This window comes from Leptopilina boulardi, unplaced genomic scaffold (assembly GCF_019393585.1).
Source record: "Leptopilina boulardi isolate dan_hultmark-lab unplaced genomic scaffold, ZJU_Lbou_2.1 LbouV2_211, whole genome shotgun sequence".
Classification (NCBI taxonomy): domain Eukaryota; kingdom Metazoa; phylum Arthropoda; class Insecta; order Hymenoptera; family Figitidae; genus Leptopilina; species Leptopilina boulardi.
In genome coordinates this window covers 958,335-978,524 of record NW_026137765.1, presented here as the reverse complement: position 1 = coordinate 978,524, position 20,190 = coordinate 958,335, and the positions used below count along the sequence as shown (strand labels likewise).

General features: G+C 25.9%; 5 protein-coding genes across 6 annotated transcripts; 1 reads left to right on the top strand and 4 right to left on the bottom strand.

Annotated features, from left to right (window-relative positions):
* Positions 1-824: 824 nt before the first annotated feature.
* Positions 825-2,653, top strand: LOC127278734 (protein IMPACT-like). Its single transcript, XM_051300570.1, has 5 exons — positions 825-1,013; positions 1,266-1,498; positions 1,610-1,879; positions 2,003-2,156; positions 2,221-2,653. The coding sequence occupies exons 1-5, from the start codon at positions 993-995 to the stop codon at positions 2,371-2,373; spliced, it is 831 nt and encodes a 276-aa protein (XP_051156527.1). The 5' UTR covers positions 825-992; the 3' UTR covers positions 2,374-2,653.
* A 154-nt stretch (positions 2,654-2,807) lies between these two features.
* On the bottom strand, positions 2,808-6,022 carry LOC127278733 (coatomer subunit delta). 2 transcript variants are annotated; one of them, XM_051300569.1, is made up of 9 exons: positions 5,898-5,916; positions 5,584-5,718; positions 5,451-5,490; positions 4,809-5,032; positions 4,317-4,705; positions 4,072-4,242; positions 3,685-3,998; positions 3,291-3,607; positions 2,808-3,206 (listed from the first exon to the last, which is right to left on the bottom strand). In XM_051300569.1, exons 2-9 carry the CDS (start codon positions 5,584-5,586, stop codon positions 3,117-3,119), a joined length of 1,548 nt encoding a protein of 515 aa, XP_051156526.1. In that variant the 5' UTR covers positions 5,587-5,718; positions 5,898-5,916; the 3' UTR covers positions 2,808-3,116. The 2 variants fall into 2 exon arrangements, with proteins under 2 accessions (XP_051156526.1, XP_051156525.1); XM_051300568.1 differs by having other exon boundaries at positions 5,584-6,022.
* A 1,230-nt stretch (positions 6,023-7,252) lies between these two features.
* Positions 7,253-11,640, bottom strand: LOC127278825 (thioredoxin domain-containing protein 11). The gene is made up of 10 exons (XM_051300736.1): positions 11,258-11,640; positions 10,603-10,813; positions 10,300-10,530; positions 9,981-10,187; positions 9,700-9,897; positions 9,162-9,595; positions 8,784-9,072; positions 8,468-8,698; positions 8,166-8,359; positions 7,253-8,090 (listed from the first exon to the last, which is right to left on the bottom strand). The coding sequence occupies exons 1-10, from the start codon at positions 11,434-11,436 to the stop codon at positions 7,610-7,612; spliced, it is 2,655 nt and encodes an 884-aa protein (XP_051156693.1). The 5' UTR covers positions 11,437-11,640; the 3' UTR covers positions 7,253-7,609.
* A 118-nt stretch (positions 11,641-11,758) lies between these two features.
* Positions 11,759-15,748, bottom strand: LOC127278824 (uncharacterized). Its single transcript, XM_051300735.1, has 13 exons — positions 15,380-15,748; positions 15,113-15,296; positions 14,820-15,038; positions 14,613-14,753; positions 14,403-14,524; positions 14,120-14,325; positions 13,846-14,042; positions 13,529-13,771; positions 13,036-13,444; positions 12,799-12,961; positions 12,398-12,695; positions 12,145-12,311; positions 11,759-12,039 (listed from the first exon to the last, which is right to left on the bottom strand). The coding sequence occupies exons 1-13, from the start codon at positions 15,517-15,519 to the stop codon at positions 11,793-11,795; spliced, it is 2,736 nt and encodes a 911-aa protein (XP_051156692.1). The 5' UTR covers positions 15,520-15,748; the 3' UTR covers positions 11,759-11,792.
* Positions 15,749-15,789: 41 nt separating this feature from the next.
* On the bottom strand, positions 15,790-19,986 carry LOC127278823 (GPI ethanolamine phosphate transferase 2). The gene is made up of 14 exons (XM_051300734.1): positions 19,732-19,986; positions 19,429-19,585; positions 19,154-19,352; positions 18,860-19,069; positions 18,593-18,781; positions 18,180-18,522; positions 17,855-18,051; positions 17,545-17,790; positions 17,310-17,488; positions 17,069-17,238; positions 16,851-17,004; positions 16,477-16,777; positions 16,240-16,406; positions 15,790-16,131 (listed from the first exon to the last, which is right to left on the bottom strand). The coding sequence occupies exons 1-14, from the start codon at positions 19,748-19,750 to the stop codon at positions 15,921-15,923; spliced, it is 2,742 nt and encodes a 913-aa protein (XP_051156691.1). The 5' UTR covers positions 19,751-19,986; the 3' UTR covers positions 15,790-15,920.
* Positions 19,987-20,190: the final 204 nt, after the last annotated feature.

Sequence of the window (20,190 nt, the reverse complement as noted above, 5' to 3'; positions counted from 1 at the left end):
ACACGAACGTAATACTCACGTTTACGCATAATTTTCACTTAATAGAATCATAATATGTAAAACTTTATATATAAGATACACTCCGTTAACAAATAAACGAGACTCGATTTCACGGAAAGGAGATAAAGGCGCCACGAATGACCCAACAACTAAGCAAAAATTAACCAAGTAAATTGAATTTAGAGATAAATAATCAACATAAACGTATTCCGAAGCAAAAATTTAACACAAAACTCAAAACAAAAGTCTTACATATCACTGCTAAAACTTTAAATCAAACGTCGGAAAAGGAGAGAAAAAAAAATTGTCACAAAAGCAATATGGCGGCCAAAAATTGCGCGAAAGCCGGGAGCTATAATTCACGAATCCTCATAAACTAAAGTTACACTCGCGGAAATTTATATATATTTTCAATTATAAGGGTTTGCGAAACAATATTTTACCAAAAATTATATTAATCACGTTAAAAATCAACATTTTTATGATGAAAATAAGAGGAGCACTTAAGTACGTGGTAAACTGGGGAATCTCCAACCGGAAGTGAGCTACTTCATAACGGCGCGAAAACTAGTTCAACTAGTCAACACCGATACAATTTTTTATATTAAAAAAATTAAAATTATTTATATATATTACATATAATGGATATAAACTAAAATTTTAAGAAATTATATAATATATTAAATACTATATAAATTAATTTGTTAAAAACAATTAATTAAAAAATTATAAAAAATTAGTTTAATAGTTTTTGTATTGATCACGTAGTTAAATTTCTAGAATTCATGGTCACGTGATCAAATACGAATTTATAGTTAGGTTAGGTTATTTTTGCAAAAATAAATATAACCTTTGAACCGCAATTTTGTATTATTTTGTATAAATAAAAAAAACAATTATTCACAAATTTCTTATAAAAGAATATGTTATTATCACCGGCAATACATTTTTATAAATTAAAATTGTTATTGTTATATTTTTATTCTTTATAAATGGATAATTTAACCAAACAAGTAAGATTTAAATTATATTTTTATCTAGAAGTTTTAAAAATATTGCAAACTGATAAATATGAATAAATAAATATTTATTAAAATTTACTGATTCGTTAAACAATAGAATTTTTAAATATTTGATATTTTATGTCAAAGTATATAATATTTTAATGGATAGAAGTTAAGTTTATGTTTATAAAAATATATTTTATAGACTACAATTAAATTTATTTATTAATATTATTTATAAACATATGTTTTATTTTATAGATAGAGGAAATTGAGGCTCTTTCCGCAATTTATGATAAAGATTGGCAAACAGAAGATGAGGAAAGTAGAGAATTTAGTATTAAGATTAAGGATAATGAAAATTATGTAAATTTGTATTTTAAGCTACCTAATGATTATCCTTCGTCATCGCCTCCTTCTTATGAAATATCTGCACCACATCTTAATAATTCACAAAAACTTAATTTAAAGAATCTTTTAGATGAAACATATCTGTACGTACATATTATCAATAATTTATATGAATTTCAATTATTTGTTTTATATTATATTTAATTTTATTTTCAATCAAATATTTAATAAATCATATGTTAACATAATTCTAGCTCCAATATTGGCCAAAGTATAATATTTCAATGGATAGAAGTTGTACGAGAAGAAATTCAATTAAACAACAGCAATAATGATGAGAAAATTGAAATGTCGTTAGATAATGAAAACCCAAATATTGAAAATATAATAGAGAATCAGGAAAAATCGAAAATTAATTCAACTGATAATGAATGTCAACCAATCACTCATGGAGAAGTAATTTTTGATAGAAAAAGTTCATTTCAAGGACATGTAGCAACAGTTATAACAATCAATCAAGTTCAGTAAGTTTAAACAATTTTTTTTTTACTTAGGCAAATTCAAGATCTAGGCAAAAATTTAATGAATAGAATTAAAAAAACAAAAATTAGAAGATGGAATTAAATAATTATTTTTTGATCTCGCAGTCAAGTCCTGGATAAACTTAAAGAAAATCGAAAAATCGCTAATGCAACGCACAATATTTATGCGTATAGAATATGCCAAGAAAATACATTTATTCAAGATTGCGAAGATGATGGTGAAGCACAGGCTGGTGGAAGGCTTCTTCATCTTCTCCAGGTGTGTATAATATGAATAGAATTATAAATAAATATTAAAATATAAATCAAAATAATATTTATAGATTCTTGATGTAAAAAACGTGATTGTTGTCGTATCACGTTGGTATGGTGGTGTACATTTGGGTCCAGATCGTTTTCGACATATTAACAATGCCGCACGTCAAGTTCTTGAAGTTGCGAGTTTTATTCCCGATAATAAATTGCATAAAAAGTAATTTATCAATTTTGGGGGAATGTAAACAATTTTGCAATAAGATATTTTTTTCCAATGTATATTTCCAAACTGTCTATAATTCCATCATAATATGCTCACAAAAAATTTCTACATACCTACTTTTTGAAATTCACCATAACTTTCTGCTATCTACATGAATAATTTGTACAAATGTATAAAATTTTAATTGATGTACATAGTTGAAATATTTTTATTATAAAGTGTGTATTATAAAATGTATAATTAATTAAACAAAAATATATAATTTGTCAAGAAAATTATACTTTTGTATTTTTCTTTTTTGGTATAAACAAAATGTTTTTTTTTTTGTTAAATAAGTGGAGAAAAAAAACCTATACGACAAAAATGAGTCAATAAAATAAACCTGAAAAAGCAAACTTAATAATTAATATATAATTGAATAAAATTAAAATGTATGGATAAAATGAACGAATTTTTTTTAATTAAAGTAAAATAACAGTATATGATAGGAATGTTAAAATATTTTTTTTTGTTTTATAAAACGAAGATAATACTTCGTTTTCACTGTGTTAGTGTTTTACAATTTATATTATTACCTAGGTTACAAAGAAATAAGCCGCTCAGCTTAAGCTCAACATTTGAATTAAATGTATGTTTTATCCTCATGCACTAATACTTCTTATGTCCAATTAACTAATTCAAACGGGTGATGGTATAATACAGTGGCCCAATGTCAATTCTTTTCATAATTTTGTTTTTTCTTTATACCACTTCATAATTGTCTGTAAAGAAAACTGTTTCCACTGAGTGTTTAACAGGGGTCTCTTCTTCAACCAGGAAAACATTAATGACCTTACGAAAAGAAAAAAAATTACGAAAATTAAATAAATATTCACAATTTACCGTTAATATTGATTAGAAATATTTTCTGTTTACCTTAATTTTGGCATAAGATGTCTTTGATGAAAAAGTGACATGAAGAGGGAAGAAATCCGAAGGCGTTGACGAAGGAGCGGAAAATTCCATAGCTCCAGATTTTGTTGATGCATCTATAATTGGCAAGGACCATGTTAGCATATTTCTTCTCGAATCGTGATTGTACTGTCCGTCACATTCGTTTACAACAGGATTACATCCCAAAGGAAGAGGAATGGCAATCTGAACATTGTTTAATTCTAGATCAGTCTGTTCCAATTCATATTCAATATTCACGTCACATCCACCGTCTCCATTCTCAGATGGCCAACAATTTACTGTCATTAAAAAAAATATATATTATAAAAATTTACAACAAATTTAATTAAAATACTATAAATAAGAAAAATCTCACTAGAAAGAGGTAGTGCAGTTTCATCTTGAGTCTGTAACCTCCATTTCAATACACCAACATCCGTATTAATTGGAAAGGGTTTCGAGGGGATTTTCAATCCAATCTGATTCTGCATCCTAAACAATTCCTTATCTACATTTGGATGAGACTGAAATTGTACTCCTTTTGTGTCTTTATTTTCCAGTTGAACACGAATACGACCCCACTTTTCATCAGAAATATTTAGCGTCACCAATCCATGAAGTTCAAATGATTGAACACCGCCATCTCTTCTCACACGTAAACTAAGCCTTTCTTCTTGCCTCAAATGAACCCTTGAAAATTAAATTTAATTTTGAAAAAAAAGTCAGAAACAATATTAATTAGTAGTATAAAAAAAGAACATACGGCTCTGTATTGACAATTGGCTGTGGTAGACTCGTTACTTTCTTTCCAGTAGCACTGGAATTATTCATCGACACAGTTTCGCCTTCTTCTTTAAGTTGATCAACAAACGAATCAACATCACGTGCCTTACCACCCAATTTCATTGCTCCAGGTCCAGCGGATGTTGTTTTTCTGAAAAGAAAAAACACTCTTGTTAAAATGTTAATTGTAAATTAAAAATTTGGAATTCTTTTTACAATACTTACGGAACCGATGAATACTGTACAGGTTTCACTGGTTCTGGTATAAAATTCGCTAAATCACCAATACTTGAATTCGATGGAAATGAATTATTTCCAAATCCACCGCCAAAGTTTGGACTTTTGATGCCACCTTTTTTGTTCGCTTCCATTCGTTGTCTCTGTAATTCTTTTGCTTTTTCACGCATTTTATTTTTTGCCTCACGCTCTTGTGTAAATCGAACTGCTTGATAAACACGCTCCTCATGTGAATCCATTTCGACAAATGTTCTTATTTGTGCCAAATTTACACTCTCCCTGTAACCCAATGCTACAATTTCGTCAAATGCAAAAATTAAATTAAATGCATTCTCTGCTATTTCTAGTTCATCCATTGATTTACAATATTCTGGAAGCTAGAAATAAGAATTTTTTTATTATTAAAATGAAATTCTATATTGTAATTAATGTTAATTAATTAATCTAGAAAGAAAAGAAAATTTTTTTTACTATACATACCACACGAGCAAAAAGTCGTAATGTTTCCAAATCTTCGAGAATATTGCTAGCTTTTGTTGTTATTAGTAACATGTACAATTTCTCTAGTGGCTGATAAACATAACGAACGGAATCTGTTTCGACAAAAGTATGTTGTTTACCAGAACTCATTAATTTTGGAAATGCAGCTAATAATCCTTCTATTCGAGCTTTCGTCATTTCCACAAATTGACGAGAGATAATAGCTGTAAGAAGAATTTATTGAAACAAATAGAATAATAAACAAATACAGTACTTTATTAATAAATAAATAATTTATAGAATAAAAAAATAATATAAATTATATAAAAAAAAATAACAGTTGGTGTATAAAAAAATCCGAATTAATATTAGCATGAAATATAAATAATAAGCTAGGTTATTAAAATAAACACAATAATAGATACGTAGCCAATAAAAAATTCATTTTTAAAGCTAATGTCATGATGAAATATATATCTTCAAGTGACATTTGTCTTCTAAAGCCGGAGTAGGTAATCTTTAATAATTAATCAACAAAATGAAAAACTGTTAGAAGCAACAGCTATCAAAATAATAATAAATCTCAGAAGATAGTAGATTTTTGAAAATATTCACATATTAAGGGTTAAAAACGTGACTTACTTTTCCCTGCTTTCGTACATACTGCAGCAGCAATGAGCACCTAAAAAAACAATAAAATTAACAATTCATTATTAAGAAATAAAGACAACACTTTTTAATCGTCACTTGTTATTTTTGATAAATAAACACTAACCATTTTTTGGCAGGTTACTCAAAAAGGTTTAAATCCTATGATAAAACCTGATGGAATGTCTGCATATGCAATTCACATCAACTAATACATATATATGTATACAGACAAATGTGTGCCTAGCTGACGTGTGTTCTCCTAAAAGACGATTTACAATGAAATATTTTGCTTTTTGTCAGATTTACAATTCTCGTCAATGATAAGAAAAAATAAACAATAATTGAAGAAAATTGTAAACAATTGTAGGATAATGACAGGTAAAAATTGTTGGTTATGAACGTTGCTTTCTGTACTTTTGGAGTATAATTTAAACTCACTAATTGATTGTAAATTGAAAATAAAAGATTATAAAAAATCTATTATTAATAATAACACTAAATATCAATTATTTTCACTGATTTTAATATATTTTTCTATTGTTTTTAAGGGTTTTACACCCATTAACAAAAAGCAAATTTTTCCTGTGGTGATGTGTCACAAATACGTCAACTTCCACGAATACAAATACGCATGCGTAACGGAAGTAAGTCCTTTCTCATGATTGGTTGAATAAATATATTGGACATTGAGGGAAATTTTAAATCATTTCATTTTTGAATTAATCTTTATTCATTATGTTCATTTTTAACTAATAATAATATAAATACATCTAAACACATTGTAAAAAATGAATAAAAATTAAAAATAAACGAAACCCAGTGTAAAGTTTAAAATCTGAAGACCAAAGACTTTATTAACATCAAATCTTTATATTTTATCACGTAATAACAATATTTACATATTTTCACAATAGGCACACTCATTCAATTTATTCATACATTTATAAATTTGCATATTTATAAATTATTGAATTCGATGGAGAAGTTAATTAACAAATCTCCACTTTTCTAATCTCAACTTTAAACATTCAGTTCAATCATATAAAATCTCTTTTAAACAGAAAATTATTAAAATCTAACATTATTTTCGTGTAAACAAGTTTACGAAACAAATATACATCTTAACAATTAAAAATTGCAATTAATTTCAATTAATGCTTAAATGATTTAAGCAAAATGCTAATCGTGTACAAAAACAATAAAGTCACAAAAAATGCACGGCAATAAAAATAATTACATAAATCCATTTATAAAGTATTCAAAAAAAATGCTCGTAATATGAATTTTTTTTTTTTAATGCTTGAGCAAATTAGCGTTCATTAGCAATTAATTAATTAAAATTAATTACTATTTTTTAAAAATTTTTATCAACATTTTCATCAAAAATTAATAAAAATATTTCTAGCTCTTGCATCAGAAATTTAATAATTAATTTATTACTTTAATTAATAAATTAAATTAATTATTAATTTTCCATTTGATATGTAAGTTTTCTGAGAAAAAAAAATGTAACACTTTCGCCTATTTCAGTATAAATATATTTATATTATTTTTAAATTCATTAAAATATAAATATGTTTATATCGATTTTTTTTCTGTTTTCTATGCAAGTGACATATTCAAAATGTACAATCCTCTGAAGGAAAATTGTATTTACAATAATTATAATTTACAGGCACATGTTTCTTATGTCATTCAGTAGTTTTGATTTTTTTTCTATATGTATTAAAAAAACTCGATTTGGCGATAAACTTTAGAATAATCTTTCTTGGCTTGAATTTTTTTAGAGGAACTTTTTGTGTTGGCCTCAAAATTTATTGCTCACAGACTAATAATTTTGATTTTCATTAACTTTTCTTTTCAACAAATATCCTACAATATTTGAACAATATTTTGTCTAACGAATGTGACAAATTTGTACATAATTTACATCTCACTTTTTTTTATAATACAATTATTAATTCGTTACACTTCAGCACCTTTGTGAGAGATTATATTTTTCGCAAAATATAAATTATTTTGCTTATTCAGTCTCTGGAGGACTATGAGGTTATTTTCTTTTCTATTGATATAAATCTGTACAATTTCTTTAAAGTTGAAATAGTTAATGAGAAAAAAAATATCAATTGATTTTACAGCTATGTTAAATATCACAACTCATCTTTCGAAAAATTACGTTTAATTCGAATTTGAGTTTTATTCGATTCTTTAATATTTCTATTTAATTGTGAAAGAATTCTATAATAATGTTTAAATTTATTTTGAATTATTTTCACTTTCTCTATGTCTTTAACCAAATTGTCAGTAGATTCCAAAATTAAATGAACACTTTTAATATGATTTAACTTGAGCAAAATCAGTCTCCACTTTTTGTTGGCAATTCTTTTTTCCAATAATGATGAATCATGCCTTCGCAATTGTCTATATTGGCGTAAAAGATCATCAATTATATCTAAGCAAAGCCAACGTATTCTAATCACACAATCCTTATGCGATTCACCAGCTCCAATATGACAAATATTAATCAAAGCTTCCACATGAGAATCGCCTTCCAAATTGGCTAAGACAAAATTCAAAAGATTCGCTATAGTCACTGGTAAAGTGAAAGGAAATACTGTGCTATCTTCTTTTCTAAAAAAAAGAATAATTCTATTAATATTTCAAATATTCCAAAGCTGATAGTTTAATTTTTTTTTAATAGTATACCTTTTCGCTGGAAAGAAAAGTATCGATGGATATCGATCCATACTATATTCCCATGACAAATCATTATTGTCACCATCGACTCTGACAAGAATAAGATGATCCATTTTTGATAAATAATTAGCTACATTTAAGTACGTATACGCGACTGCGCTACAAAAACCGCAATAAGGAGAATAATAGAACACTACGACGTCCTAGAAATGTTTAACAATTTTATACAAAACTCATGTTTTTAATTTATATATTTTTTTACCTTAAATTCAAAATTTTTCAAATTAAAGTAATATTTATGAAATATTTACCTTCTTAGAATCCAAAACAGTTTCTAGAAAATTCTCCGTCGTCAATTCAGGTACATGAATCGTCGATTTCTTAATAATTTTAAACTCCGTACCCTTTTTATAAGAGTGAGCAAATCGTCGAGATTTATCAGAACGCAATGTTCGTTGTAAAAATCCTTCTGTATAATTATTGATAAATTGTGTCAATGAATATAACGAAAGTTCCTCCTTCAGAACATACTGACTCTCTTCCTGTAAAAAAATATGATTTATATTATTTTAATAATTATTTTTTAAATATAATACATTATTAAATAGAACATTAAATATTATTTACCTTGGGATCTAAAATTACAACTGCTGTTTTGTCTTTCCGATTTGAAATATCGACTCCAAGTCCTTCTGCAAAGTGAAAGTAATAAAGACTATCGACGGCAATAAATGAGAGAGTTTTATTAACTTCACAAATTGATGTTGTTAAATTAATATTTTCTTCCTCTTTATCATTTTTTGGAAATATCGAACGATAATATTTATTTCCAATCATTAATAACCGACATTGTTCTTTGTAGAAAAATTTTTGAATCTCCACTGCCGAATATGGATCGTTTTCATTCAAATTATCACTGAAACAAATTCAATATTATTTTATTAGTCAGAAAACAGAAAAATATATTTAAATATAAAATAGTAAATAAAAAACAAAATAAATTACCTTGAAATTAGTACATCTTTCGCAATATTTTTATTGTTGTATTTCTTGCAACATAATTCATATTCATTATGATTTGGCAATTTAGAAGAAACAGTGAATATATCTTTCTCAAAACAAACTTCATTCATTTCTTTTAAAGGAATATTGCACATAGACTCATCAACTTGTTCAATAAAGTCTTTTTTCTTGCACAGTAAACATTTGTTCATAACTACTTGTGCGCAGCAAGTGTCATTGATCCAATTTTGAATCGAAACACTAACTGCTGGAATGGAATTTTGATTATTTAAGTCTTTTAAAAGTTTAGAACATTGTTTATTTTTACTATGATGTCTTATACTGGCTTCAAGTCGTTTTTCCCTTAAGCCTTTGACTAATTTATTAGCCACAATATTATCAGCACAGTTATAATATTTTAGTACTATTTCTTTCATCTTGGAAGGAAAAAAAAAGTAAATATTTAGAAAAAATTGTTATTTAACTTATTAATAAAGAGTTAATAATGAAATATTATTATAATTATAAATTATAAACTCACTAGATTGTAATTATAATTTTCTTTATGTAGAGGATTTCTAGGCGTGAAGAGAAAAAGCACTGGACCATCCCAAAGGTAAGGTGCAAATGTTAATGATTTACTTCCTGGTGGTTGTAACCAAAGAGTAACACGATGCATTTCCTTTCCGCTCCATATTAATAAATTATCTGTCGTCCATTTATTATTTTCCGGATAACTCTATAGATAAATAATGTTAATATTTCTGTTTTAAACGAAATGGAATGCAAAAAAAGTAATTTTTCCATTTTTTACTAACTTACTATAGATTCATTCCACATAAATAATTTTGCATGTGGAAATCTAACAACACTGTAATTTAATTCGGCTATTTTAGGATCTGTGATGGCAGCGTAAATAATTTCTTGATTTGGATCTCTTTCAAGTGATCTCACTGCCGCTAAATAAAATTCTTTATATCCTGGACTTTTGGATACTCCAGTAAAATTAAAAAAACCCAAAACTACAGCCTTTAAAAAATTAATTCATATAAATTAATATTAATTAGTAACTATATAATTTGTTTTTAAATTGCTATTTTCGTTAAAATTAAAATTAATATTATAAATCAAGTTTTCTTACATCTTTCTCAAGAAGAAGGTTATCTAATTGAATTTTATCAGTTATTCTAATAATTGGTTTCATAACTGAATCAAGGAATTGTATCATATAGGGAGCTGTTCTAATGCCTTTATAAGGAATTCCTGAATGTCTCGATGGATACAGCATTAGAACTGGATAGCTTTGAATTTTGTTTACTTGAGCTCTGCACTCAGATCCTGGATGCCAACAATTAATTGCAGCAAAGAATATCTAAGAATATTTTAATTTAATAACAGTACTATATTAAATATTATAGTTTATTTAATATTAATAAACATTCACCTGAGAATGATAATATTTAGATACAGTTTCTAATTCTGCCCTTAAATTCTGACTTTCGGCATCCCAAGGTGCATAGTACATTATAAAACTAAAATCTGAATCCATTATCCTTTCGATCAATGCATTTAAATGTCCTTTATAAAAATCCGTGACTATCGAACTTTGATTAAAGAAAGGTCGTGCAATTGGTGGTTTTGATATTTTTGGAGGTCTAAAATCATTTTTTAAATTAGAAGAAAGGACATTTCATTAAGATTTATAAATGAAAAATGTAAACAAAGAATAAAATTACAAGTTTTAAGTCAAGTGTCTCAAAAATTTGAACTTTTAAAGCATCTAATGCTTATATATTTTTATATGCATATGTATATTATGTAAAGGACACTATCTATTTATGTATATCGATTTTTTAATATTCTGAAACGTGGCAAGTACACGTAATAAATTTTTATTATAAAAAATATGTATATTACATTATGGAGAATATAAACAAATCAGAAATATATAAATAAATTAAAGAACTTGCTAATACATAATGTTTCAAAGTTTAGAGACAAGATAGTATAACTCTTAAAGAATATTAAACAATATAGAAAAAAAAGAAGTGATTTTGTTTTGTATTGATAACATAACCTTATCAATACTTGAAACTTACGAGCTTTGTAGGGCAACTAGAATAGTAAATATGATGCCGACGAAGAAAAAAGAATTAACGTAAGAAAACATCTTGCTAGCTATGCTTTGATTCGACTTTTTGGCCACGTTGTTACTTCTTGAGTCTTGAATTGTTGAATCTGGATCATCAACATTATCCCACTCTTCGCCGGACATCATCTACTAAACCAAAACGAAACGAAAAACCAATTTTTTGTCATTTAATTCCACATTGCTCTAAAATGATTAAATTTCAATAAATTCGATTTAAAACCATCAGGTTACATTTGTTAATTTATCACTCCAATCATGAAATATTTATATGATAAAACATTTGTATAACATTTCCAAAAAACACTTAACCCAATTTTTAACCTAACAACAATGAACAATGACAACTTTCGAGAATATCAAGAATCTCGAAATGTCTCGAAAATTTGAAATCTCGAAACGAACAATTTAAATTTGTGGCGGTAAATAAATAGTATAATTTATTTAAAAATTTAAACAAGAAAATTTAGATCTTTATTGAAAATTTATACAATATTTGGAGAAAATGAAGATGTTACAATAATATCATGTAAACTAGCGACAGTTTGAACTCCTAATGATATTAAAATTATTAATATTATATAAATCACTTCGTAAAGAAATTTCAGGTAAATAAATGTCCAGGACCATTCAGTTGGAGATCGAAACATTATTCCCAATGAATAAATAATAATTATCATTAATTGACAGCTCATAAATATTTTATTTATTCTCGATACGCTTTCAGACATTCTTAAAAATCGAATTAATTGAGAATTAATTATTATTATTGAATATTAATATTAAAAATAAATTAGCGTAGAATTTTAGAATAAATTTCTAAAAAAAAATACATACCTCAGATTGTAATTTAGCTGTCCATAAATGCAAAGAAAATAAGCCAAAAAATATGCAGAAAATTGATTCACAATTGATGTTAATCCATAGGTAATTAAATTAAAATCCAATGAAAACAGATTATTGATTACTTGTTGTATATCATCTGCATTGACGATGTAATTTTGCTTTAAAAGAAAATATTTGTTAATATTTATTTGAAGAAAGAAATTTGCTTTTTAATGTGATAAATAATAAAATGTTGAATAAATACCTGATAATTGTAAAACAAATGTCCAAGCCAGACATGTAATAAAATAAGACTGGTTTTGTCTTGTTTTAGAATATCAATTAATGTCAAACTGTATAGGATTTGCATTGATATTAAAATAACATTTGGAACACTTTTTTCCATAGCCATAAACATCGAACAATATGTAATTAAAAAAGCTATTAATTTATTTGCACTTGATTTTCTTCCAACACAAGTTTTCATTGTCGACACAACAAGACCGCATATTAAACCAAAACAATATCCACTCCAAAATAATATCAATTCTATTTCACCAGTGCTAAATTAAAAATACATATATTTATTAGAAAATGAAATTTCAAATACATATCTATTAATATATTCAATAGATTAATATTTGTTAAAAAAAAAGAAAATGTTACCTCGAAATTGAGAAAAAATAAAACGTAGCTTTTCCTTCGGCAACTTTTAATGCATAAATAGCACAAATTATAAATACAAGGTAAAGAGAAATTGTGATTTTCTCCCATTTATTGGAAAATGGTTCATAGCAAATTTTGCACACAAAAGCAAGTATTATAAGACCTGGAATTTTTAAATTTGATATTTATTTTTTGTGTATATAATTAATTATTTTTATAATTTAAAAAATAAATTACCAAAGAGCAAACACAGAGAAGCACAATTTAGCGAATATTGTAACCACTGTTCGATTTGCGAATAGCATAAAATAATTCTGTGCATGATGACAAGTGAAGAAATTATTGATATTTCACTTTGACAATTTTTGAATTTTTCTCTATCATTTCGATTCGTGGAAAATACATTTTCATGTAATATTTTCAATTTCTTGATAATTATCCAAAAACAAATGCTAGTCCAAAGAAAAAACCAAATATTTTTTTCCCATTTGATGAAATTAATTTGTAATAAACTGAATGATTGTAAAATAGTTCCAAATAGTAGAATCATAAAGATAGTCTGTTTTTTTGCACCAACAGGAAGATCAATTGTCGACGATAAAGTCCTTAATGTTTCCTTCGATTTTTTTGCTTTTGCTATTAAAATCTAAAATTGAAGAAATTATTTAAATAAAATATAATAAAACTTCAAATTAATAGAAAACATTGTTAAAAAAATAATTTCACTTACCGAGAAGAAAACTGAAAGAAAATTTTCTTGTTTTCCAAGAATAAAAGAATTACAAATCATAATTATTCCAATAATTGTGAGTACAATGGCTTCTTCTTTTGTCATTGATATAAAAGACGTAACTCTTCTTAAAATTCCTAGCGACAGGACAAATGCGACTAAAATAACGTGAATTCCAAATGTACAAGCAAAATTTTTGAGATTCTTCTTTGTACATGATTTATTCAATATTAATACCAGAGCCTAAAGAAAAAATACAATTCTAATCTATTTTCATTACATAAAAAGAATTTCATATTTAAAAGAAGAAAATTTACCTCGATTAGGAGAATAAATGCCAAAAACTGAATAGAAGCATTTCGTTGCATTCGAATATCATGAATAATTTGTGAAAAAGAATTCATTAAATTTTCGTAAAGTTTCAAAATCATTTCCCCAGCAGTTACATTTTTTTCATCATTTTGTAAATATTCTTCATGATTGATCAAAGTTTGTTGAAAAATTGGAATCAACGCTATTTAATTTTAATTTAATGTTAAGTAACTTTAAATAAGTAATTATTAGTAATAAATAATAATTTTGATAACTCACAATTAATGTACTTTGTCGCCTTTGAATTTAATAAATTCAGAAATAATTTTTTAGTATTAGAATACATGGCATAAATTTTCTCAGACAATGTAAAAGTAGATAAAAAATTTGGATCTATGGTTCCATAACTTGAGGAAGGAATTTTTAAACCAGTCCAAATAGATATTATAGGTGTTAAATCATATTCCTCTAAGTATTTCTGAAAGCTGTTAATTAATTAAAATTTTCTAAATTTAAAACAATTCAATATTTATAATTTCAAGAAAAAAAAATTATAACATACTTCTGAGACACACAATGTTCGTTTTGAATCATAACAAGGGGACCAAAATTGTGATTTTTCTTAATATCATTTCCCAAAAGTCTAGTACCAGAATTGCCAATTATTAAAATTTTATACTTCCTCTGAAAGATATAAAATAAAAATGAAATACAATTTATAAATTTAAATATTAGATAATAATTAAGCATAATAATAAATGTGGTAACTCACATTATTTGAGAAGGCAACGTGAAGAAATTTAATAAAACCATCTAAATAATGTAAATTATTTGTTTTCACAACTTTCATATTATGACTTGAATAATCCATATTTTTCGAAGCTTGAAAATAAAATACCAACCAGTCTTTTTTCTAAAATTTAAAAAAAGTTCGTCCCAGTTACAAAGAAATTGATAAAAATTATTTCAATAAACGTACAATAATAATTTGTTTGTTAAGATAATATTCAACAATTCCAGATTTATCGATATTCTCATAATCGGAAAATAAATTAAAATTTGTGTTCAAACTATGAAAGAAGATTTTCAAATTCTTTTCATTGATCGCCGAATGAAAAATAGTATCACTTGCTGGGAATTCATCATTTACTGACAGAATATTATTTAAGAATCCAATTGGTGAGCCTGTTATTAATGTCTGTTGAAAAATTATTATTTCAATTTATATTTCAATTTCAATAAAAATTATCATTTTTCATTATTTTAATTTACCTTTAGTTTTTGTTTTGCAGTCGAAAATGGTTGAATTTTATAATTTAATAAACAACCAGTTCTATTTTGAATGAGTTTTGTAATGTAAGGTAAATTTGAATCATTTAAATCTTCCACTTCAAAATCATCAACAATAAAAAGAACTAAATTCTCCACTTGAGGATGATATTTCTTTGATTGTATTCTAAAACAAATATTAAAATTGTATTATTATATTAATGACAATTTTATTTGTGAATATATATTAAACAATTTTATTTATAATACTTGACATATTTTATAGTATCTGGAAAATCACTGTCATTATCAACTTTCATCATCAGTTTTGGACTGCTAGAATAAATTAATATAAAAATAGCAATAATACTCGATAAACATGTGTAACAAAAAGTATGTTTTTCATTCATGATCGTGATTTAGTGTAAAATTCTTTTTATAAATTGCAAGTTAAAACTTAAAATATCTGTATCAGTCAGTATTTGACAGGGTTACGAATTTTCAAAATTGATTTTCAATTTTTTAATGAGTGCTTTTCAACTTTTCTTGATTAGAAATTTTTTCTGAATTTTTCCTTTTCTCGTAATTATTAAAATGATTTTTTAATTTAATTTTTTAAGATTCTATATAATATTTTTTTATTATAATAATTTTTTTCTACAATATTTATAGTAATAAATAATTATATATTAAATAGTTCTATTAAAATTGTATAAGCATCTAAAAATCATTGTATAGATCACATTACTATATAAGAAGAACATTTTAGAAGATTTTCAATTGACAGTTTCAATTATATATATCACATATTTCACTTGTACATTATAAAAATTATTTGAATAAGAGAAATAATTATAAACATATCTGTTGTAAATACTGCTTCATAAATTAACTTTGGAGAAAAAACAGTCCATATAAAAAGATGATATCGTTGAATTGTAACAATCACAGTATAAATAGTAATTGGCAACAGTCTCCATATAATGTGTTGTTTATTAATTCGTAAAACTATTTGGCACGAACTGAAAATAAAATAACAAACTATCAACTTTTTTGCTTAAATTATTTAATAAATTATAAACAAAATTATATTATTTAACTAGATAATTATTTTCAATTATTTTACGTACAAATATGGCTTCTCAAGAGTCTCATAATATAAAAGTAATAAATACGCAAGAATAGGAGCTGAAAATGTATTTATAGTTATAAAGAGAGTTGCAATTGAAAGACTATATGACTCTAATCCAACATATCCTGCAGCCACGTCAATAGTTGCAAAACTATTCGAGTTTCCCTAAAAAAAGAAGTATAAAAAGAAAATTGAATTTTACGTTTCTTATAATAAATAACAATAAAATAATTACCTGATAGAAATAAAAAACATTGCCCAACCAAATGTAGAGTAATATTCGTAATTTTTCCAATTTACATAATTTTGTAATCATTTGAATTATTGAAGTGCACAATAATTGCATGGGTAATAAAATCACATTGTGTGGTCTATGTAAAAGAGCAGATATCATCACCCACACATGAACAATGAAAAATAAAAATTGCGGTAAAACATTTTCTCTCATTTGATGTCCCGTTTTTATCAATCGTAGCGAGCAATGAGAAAGATAAACTAAAATTAGAAACCAAAAGATCTGCACTTCGAAAATTCCTCTACAATAAAATTAAGAAATTACTAATTTACTAATTACTAATTAAGAATGTTTGAAATTTAAAAAATTCTTACTTTGATTCTGGATAAAATTGAATGCCAGAAACAGTTCCAGTCACCATGTGTCGAAGATATATACAAGATGCTAATGATAAATTAATTAAGAGACATGGTTTCTTGAATTTCTTCTCCTCATAATCATAATCAATTTTAATTAATAGTGCTAGTCCTAAAATGAAAATATAAATTAGAAAAATAAACTTAACATAAAATTAAAAAAAAAAATTTTTTACCTAGAATTAAAAAAAGTGATAATCCAATTTTATGATTTTGATCAAGAAGCCAATCAGAGATGTCAGGCAAATGGGCATATTTATTGCCAGTACTATTTAAATTTCTCAAGAATCTATGCGTTAGTAGAATTAAAAATAATTTAATTCCAATATCAACTCGAGTGTATTCACTGAAAGAAAACAAAAAAATTAGTAATAGAAAATTGAAATTTTAATGAAAAATTTTTTAAAACAATTTTACCTTAATCGATAAGATGAACATCTAAAAACAATATCATAAAAACCATAAACTAAACAAGTAACCCAGAAAAAATACCAAGTCTGATGTTCTTCCTCAATAAAGCTACTACTCGTAAAACTAAGTGTATGTAATAAACCTCCCAAAATAAGAAATAGTTTCATCACATTGTACTTTTTAATCTGAAAAATACAATATTAATAAAATATCCTTTTTTAAACTAATGGAAAAATCTTACCTGACTAATGGTCGGAATGTTGAACTTGAATTTTGTGCATAAGTAACTGTTACACACTAAAATTAAAACAACAATAGTGGTGAGAATTGTACTATTCGTCCCACTCGAATATAATACTGTATTGCCTTCTGCTTCAAATAAATAATTCAAGAAAAGCCATAAAAATACATTCGCCATGACAGAACAAATCACTTTCATTGATGTTGAAATTGCATGATTTTGAGCATTTACCATAATGTATAAAATCTATTTAAAAAAAAATATTAATGCAAAAAAATCTAAAATTTTTTTTGTTAAAGATAACTCTTACCTGAAATAGAAAAATCAAACCTATCGTCATAATTGGTACGTCATATTTTATCATACTGTGAACAAGAATTTCCCTCATTCCTTCAAGTGAACTGCGATACATTTTAATAATATCATCAACCATTTCATTTGATTGACCACTGGCATTTAACCAAGCAACGTGAAATGTAATTGCATTTTCATACTCTTTGTACGCTTCTGCAAAAAAAAATATTCAATCTTTTTAACTAAATTATAACAATTCTTTAAATATTTCAATAAATATAATTCCAATAATTTAGATTACGAAAAAATTAATAAATACGAGAAGAAAATAAAACACTTACGTTGTGATTTATAATTGGGAATTTCTTTAAAATTATTAAGTAGCTGTTGCGAATTGTAATAGAGAACAAATAATTTTTTCTGCACAGGTAAATCATTTAAAATCTCTAAGGAAACGGTTCCGAGATTTGACGAAGGAATAGGAACTCCAAGAAGAACAGAAAGTGTCGATGCTAAATCAATTTGAGCGATTTGTCGTGGTTCATTATTTGTTTCTTGACAAGATGTGCCAATTGTAACAATTGGTACTAAAGTTTCTTCTAAAGTTGCACCACCATGTCCTCCAGAATCTTTCATACCATGATCACCGCATACAATAAATAATGAGGGAATATTGTTTTTTGTCTAAGAAGAATAGGAAATTATTTTACAATTATGTAAATTATAAAAATTATGTATTTTTTCATATACGAACCCAGTGAGTCATTCGCGTTTGAATTCGACCAATAATCTCATCCATTTCTCTGAGTTTTGGCTTAATTAATGGACTAAATGGACCGGCCATGTGTCCTATGTGATCTAGACCTAAATAATGAAGAATCATTATTGACCAATCGTTTCTATGAAGTTCCTTGTGCAAATAACGAGTCACATTATTATCCACCTATAAATTGAGAAAATTAAATTAGTATTATGTTATATTTAAAAAATATTAAACATTTTTTTTTCAATTTGAACATACTTCAGTATAATCTGTTACAAAAAATGAGGTCGTTCCATCGTGTCGTAAAAATATTTTTGGAAAAAGTTTGAGCCACGTATCGTCGCCGTAGAAAATTAATTTATGACCATGATTTTTTGCTTGTTTCAAAATACTATCACCAATTACAGCATTTCCACCCAAGTTTAAAGCAACATCAATGAAACTTGGAACTGTGCCTGACGTTACTGCCTATATTTTTCCAAAAAATTAATATTCAATTAATTAAAATATTTAAGTTTACCTAGATTTTAAACTAAAAATACAGAAAGTTACCTTTATTCTAGGCATTGTTACAGTTGGAGGATTAACTTTGCCCTGAAGTAAACATGACATTTTATTTTCTATAAGACTTTGTAAAATCGGCATTGAGTCTTTCATTGTTTTTTCAGCAACAAAATTCCATCTTAACGCATCAATTACCATTATAACAATTTTTTTCGTTATCGGCTGATACAGGTCTTCTGTTTTTACTCTGAAATAAATACATTTTTTTTTAGAATCTAAACTAATTGAAAATGTTTTTATTAATTAGAAATTTTTTGCTTTACCTGATTTGCTCTACAAATTGAGGGACATCATTCATACTTGCTACCGAATTCTCATATTGAACTAGAGGAAAGAAACCATATAAAAAAATACTGATTGAAAATAATACTACCAACAATTTGTAACCAAACATAAGCCATTCAATGTACTCATGTTTCTCTGAAATAAAATAAATATTTAGACACATAAACATTTATAAAAATTTTCCTAACCTTAAAATAATTTAAAATATACAATTCTTTATACAATAATATGTAAAAAGAAATAAAAGAACATATCTAACAATTTATATATAAATAACAAACCTTCTTTATTAGACTTCATTTTATTTAAATTGTTCTAAACAATCATTCAATAAAAAATACATTTAAATATTATATGTAAATGCAATTTTGTTAAATAGATTTGTATTATAAAAATGTTCTCTTGGAAAACGACATTCTTGAGATCACAGACAAGTCTTCTTATCATGAAATTTGACATATTCTTTCGTAATTCTGTTATTAAACACTATTTTTTTGAAAAAAAAATTTAAAGAGCCGAACTGTCAAAAACATCTGTCAAAATAGGACAGCGCATGTACAGGAGAGAATATTTTGGTTCACCAATCGGATAATGAGGCGCGAATTTAAAATATTTTACTTTTTTAAAATTCGCGCCACTGTAAACAAATTTGCGCAGGTGCGAGCCGGTGTTTTAAAAGCAGTCTTTGACAGGTGCTGCCACTCAGTGGATAAGGAGGTTATGTTTACCGACTCGTTAAT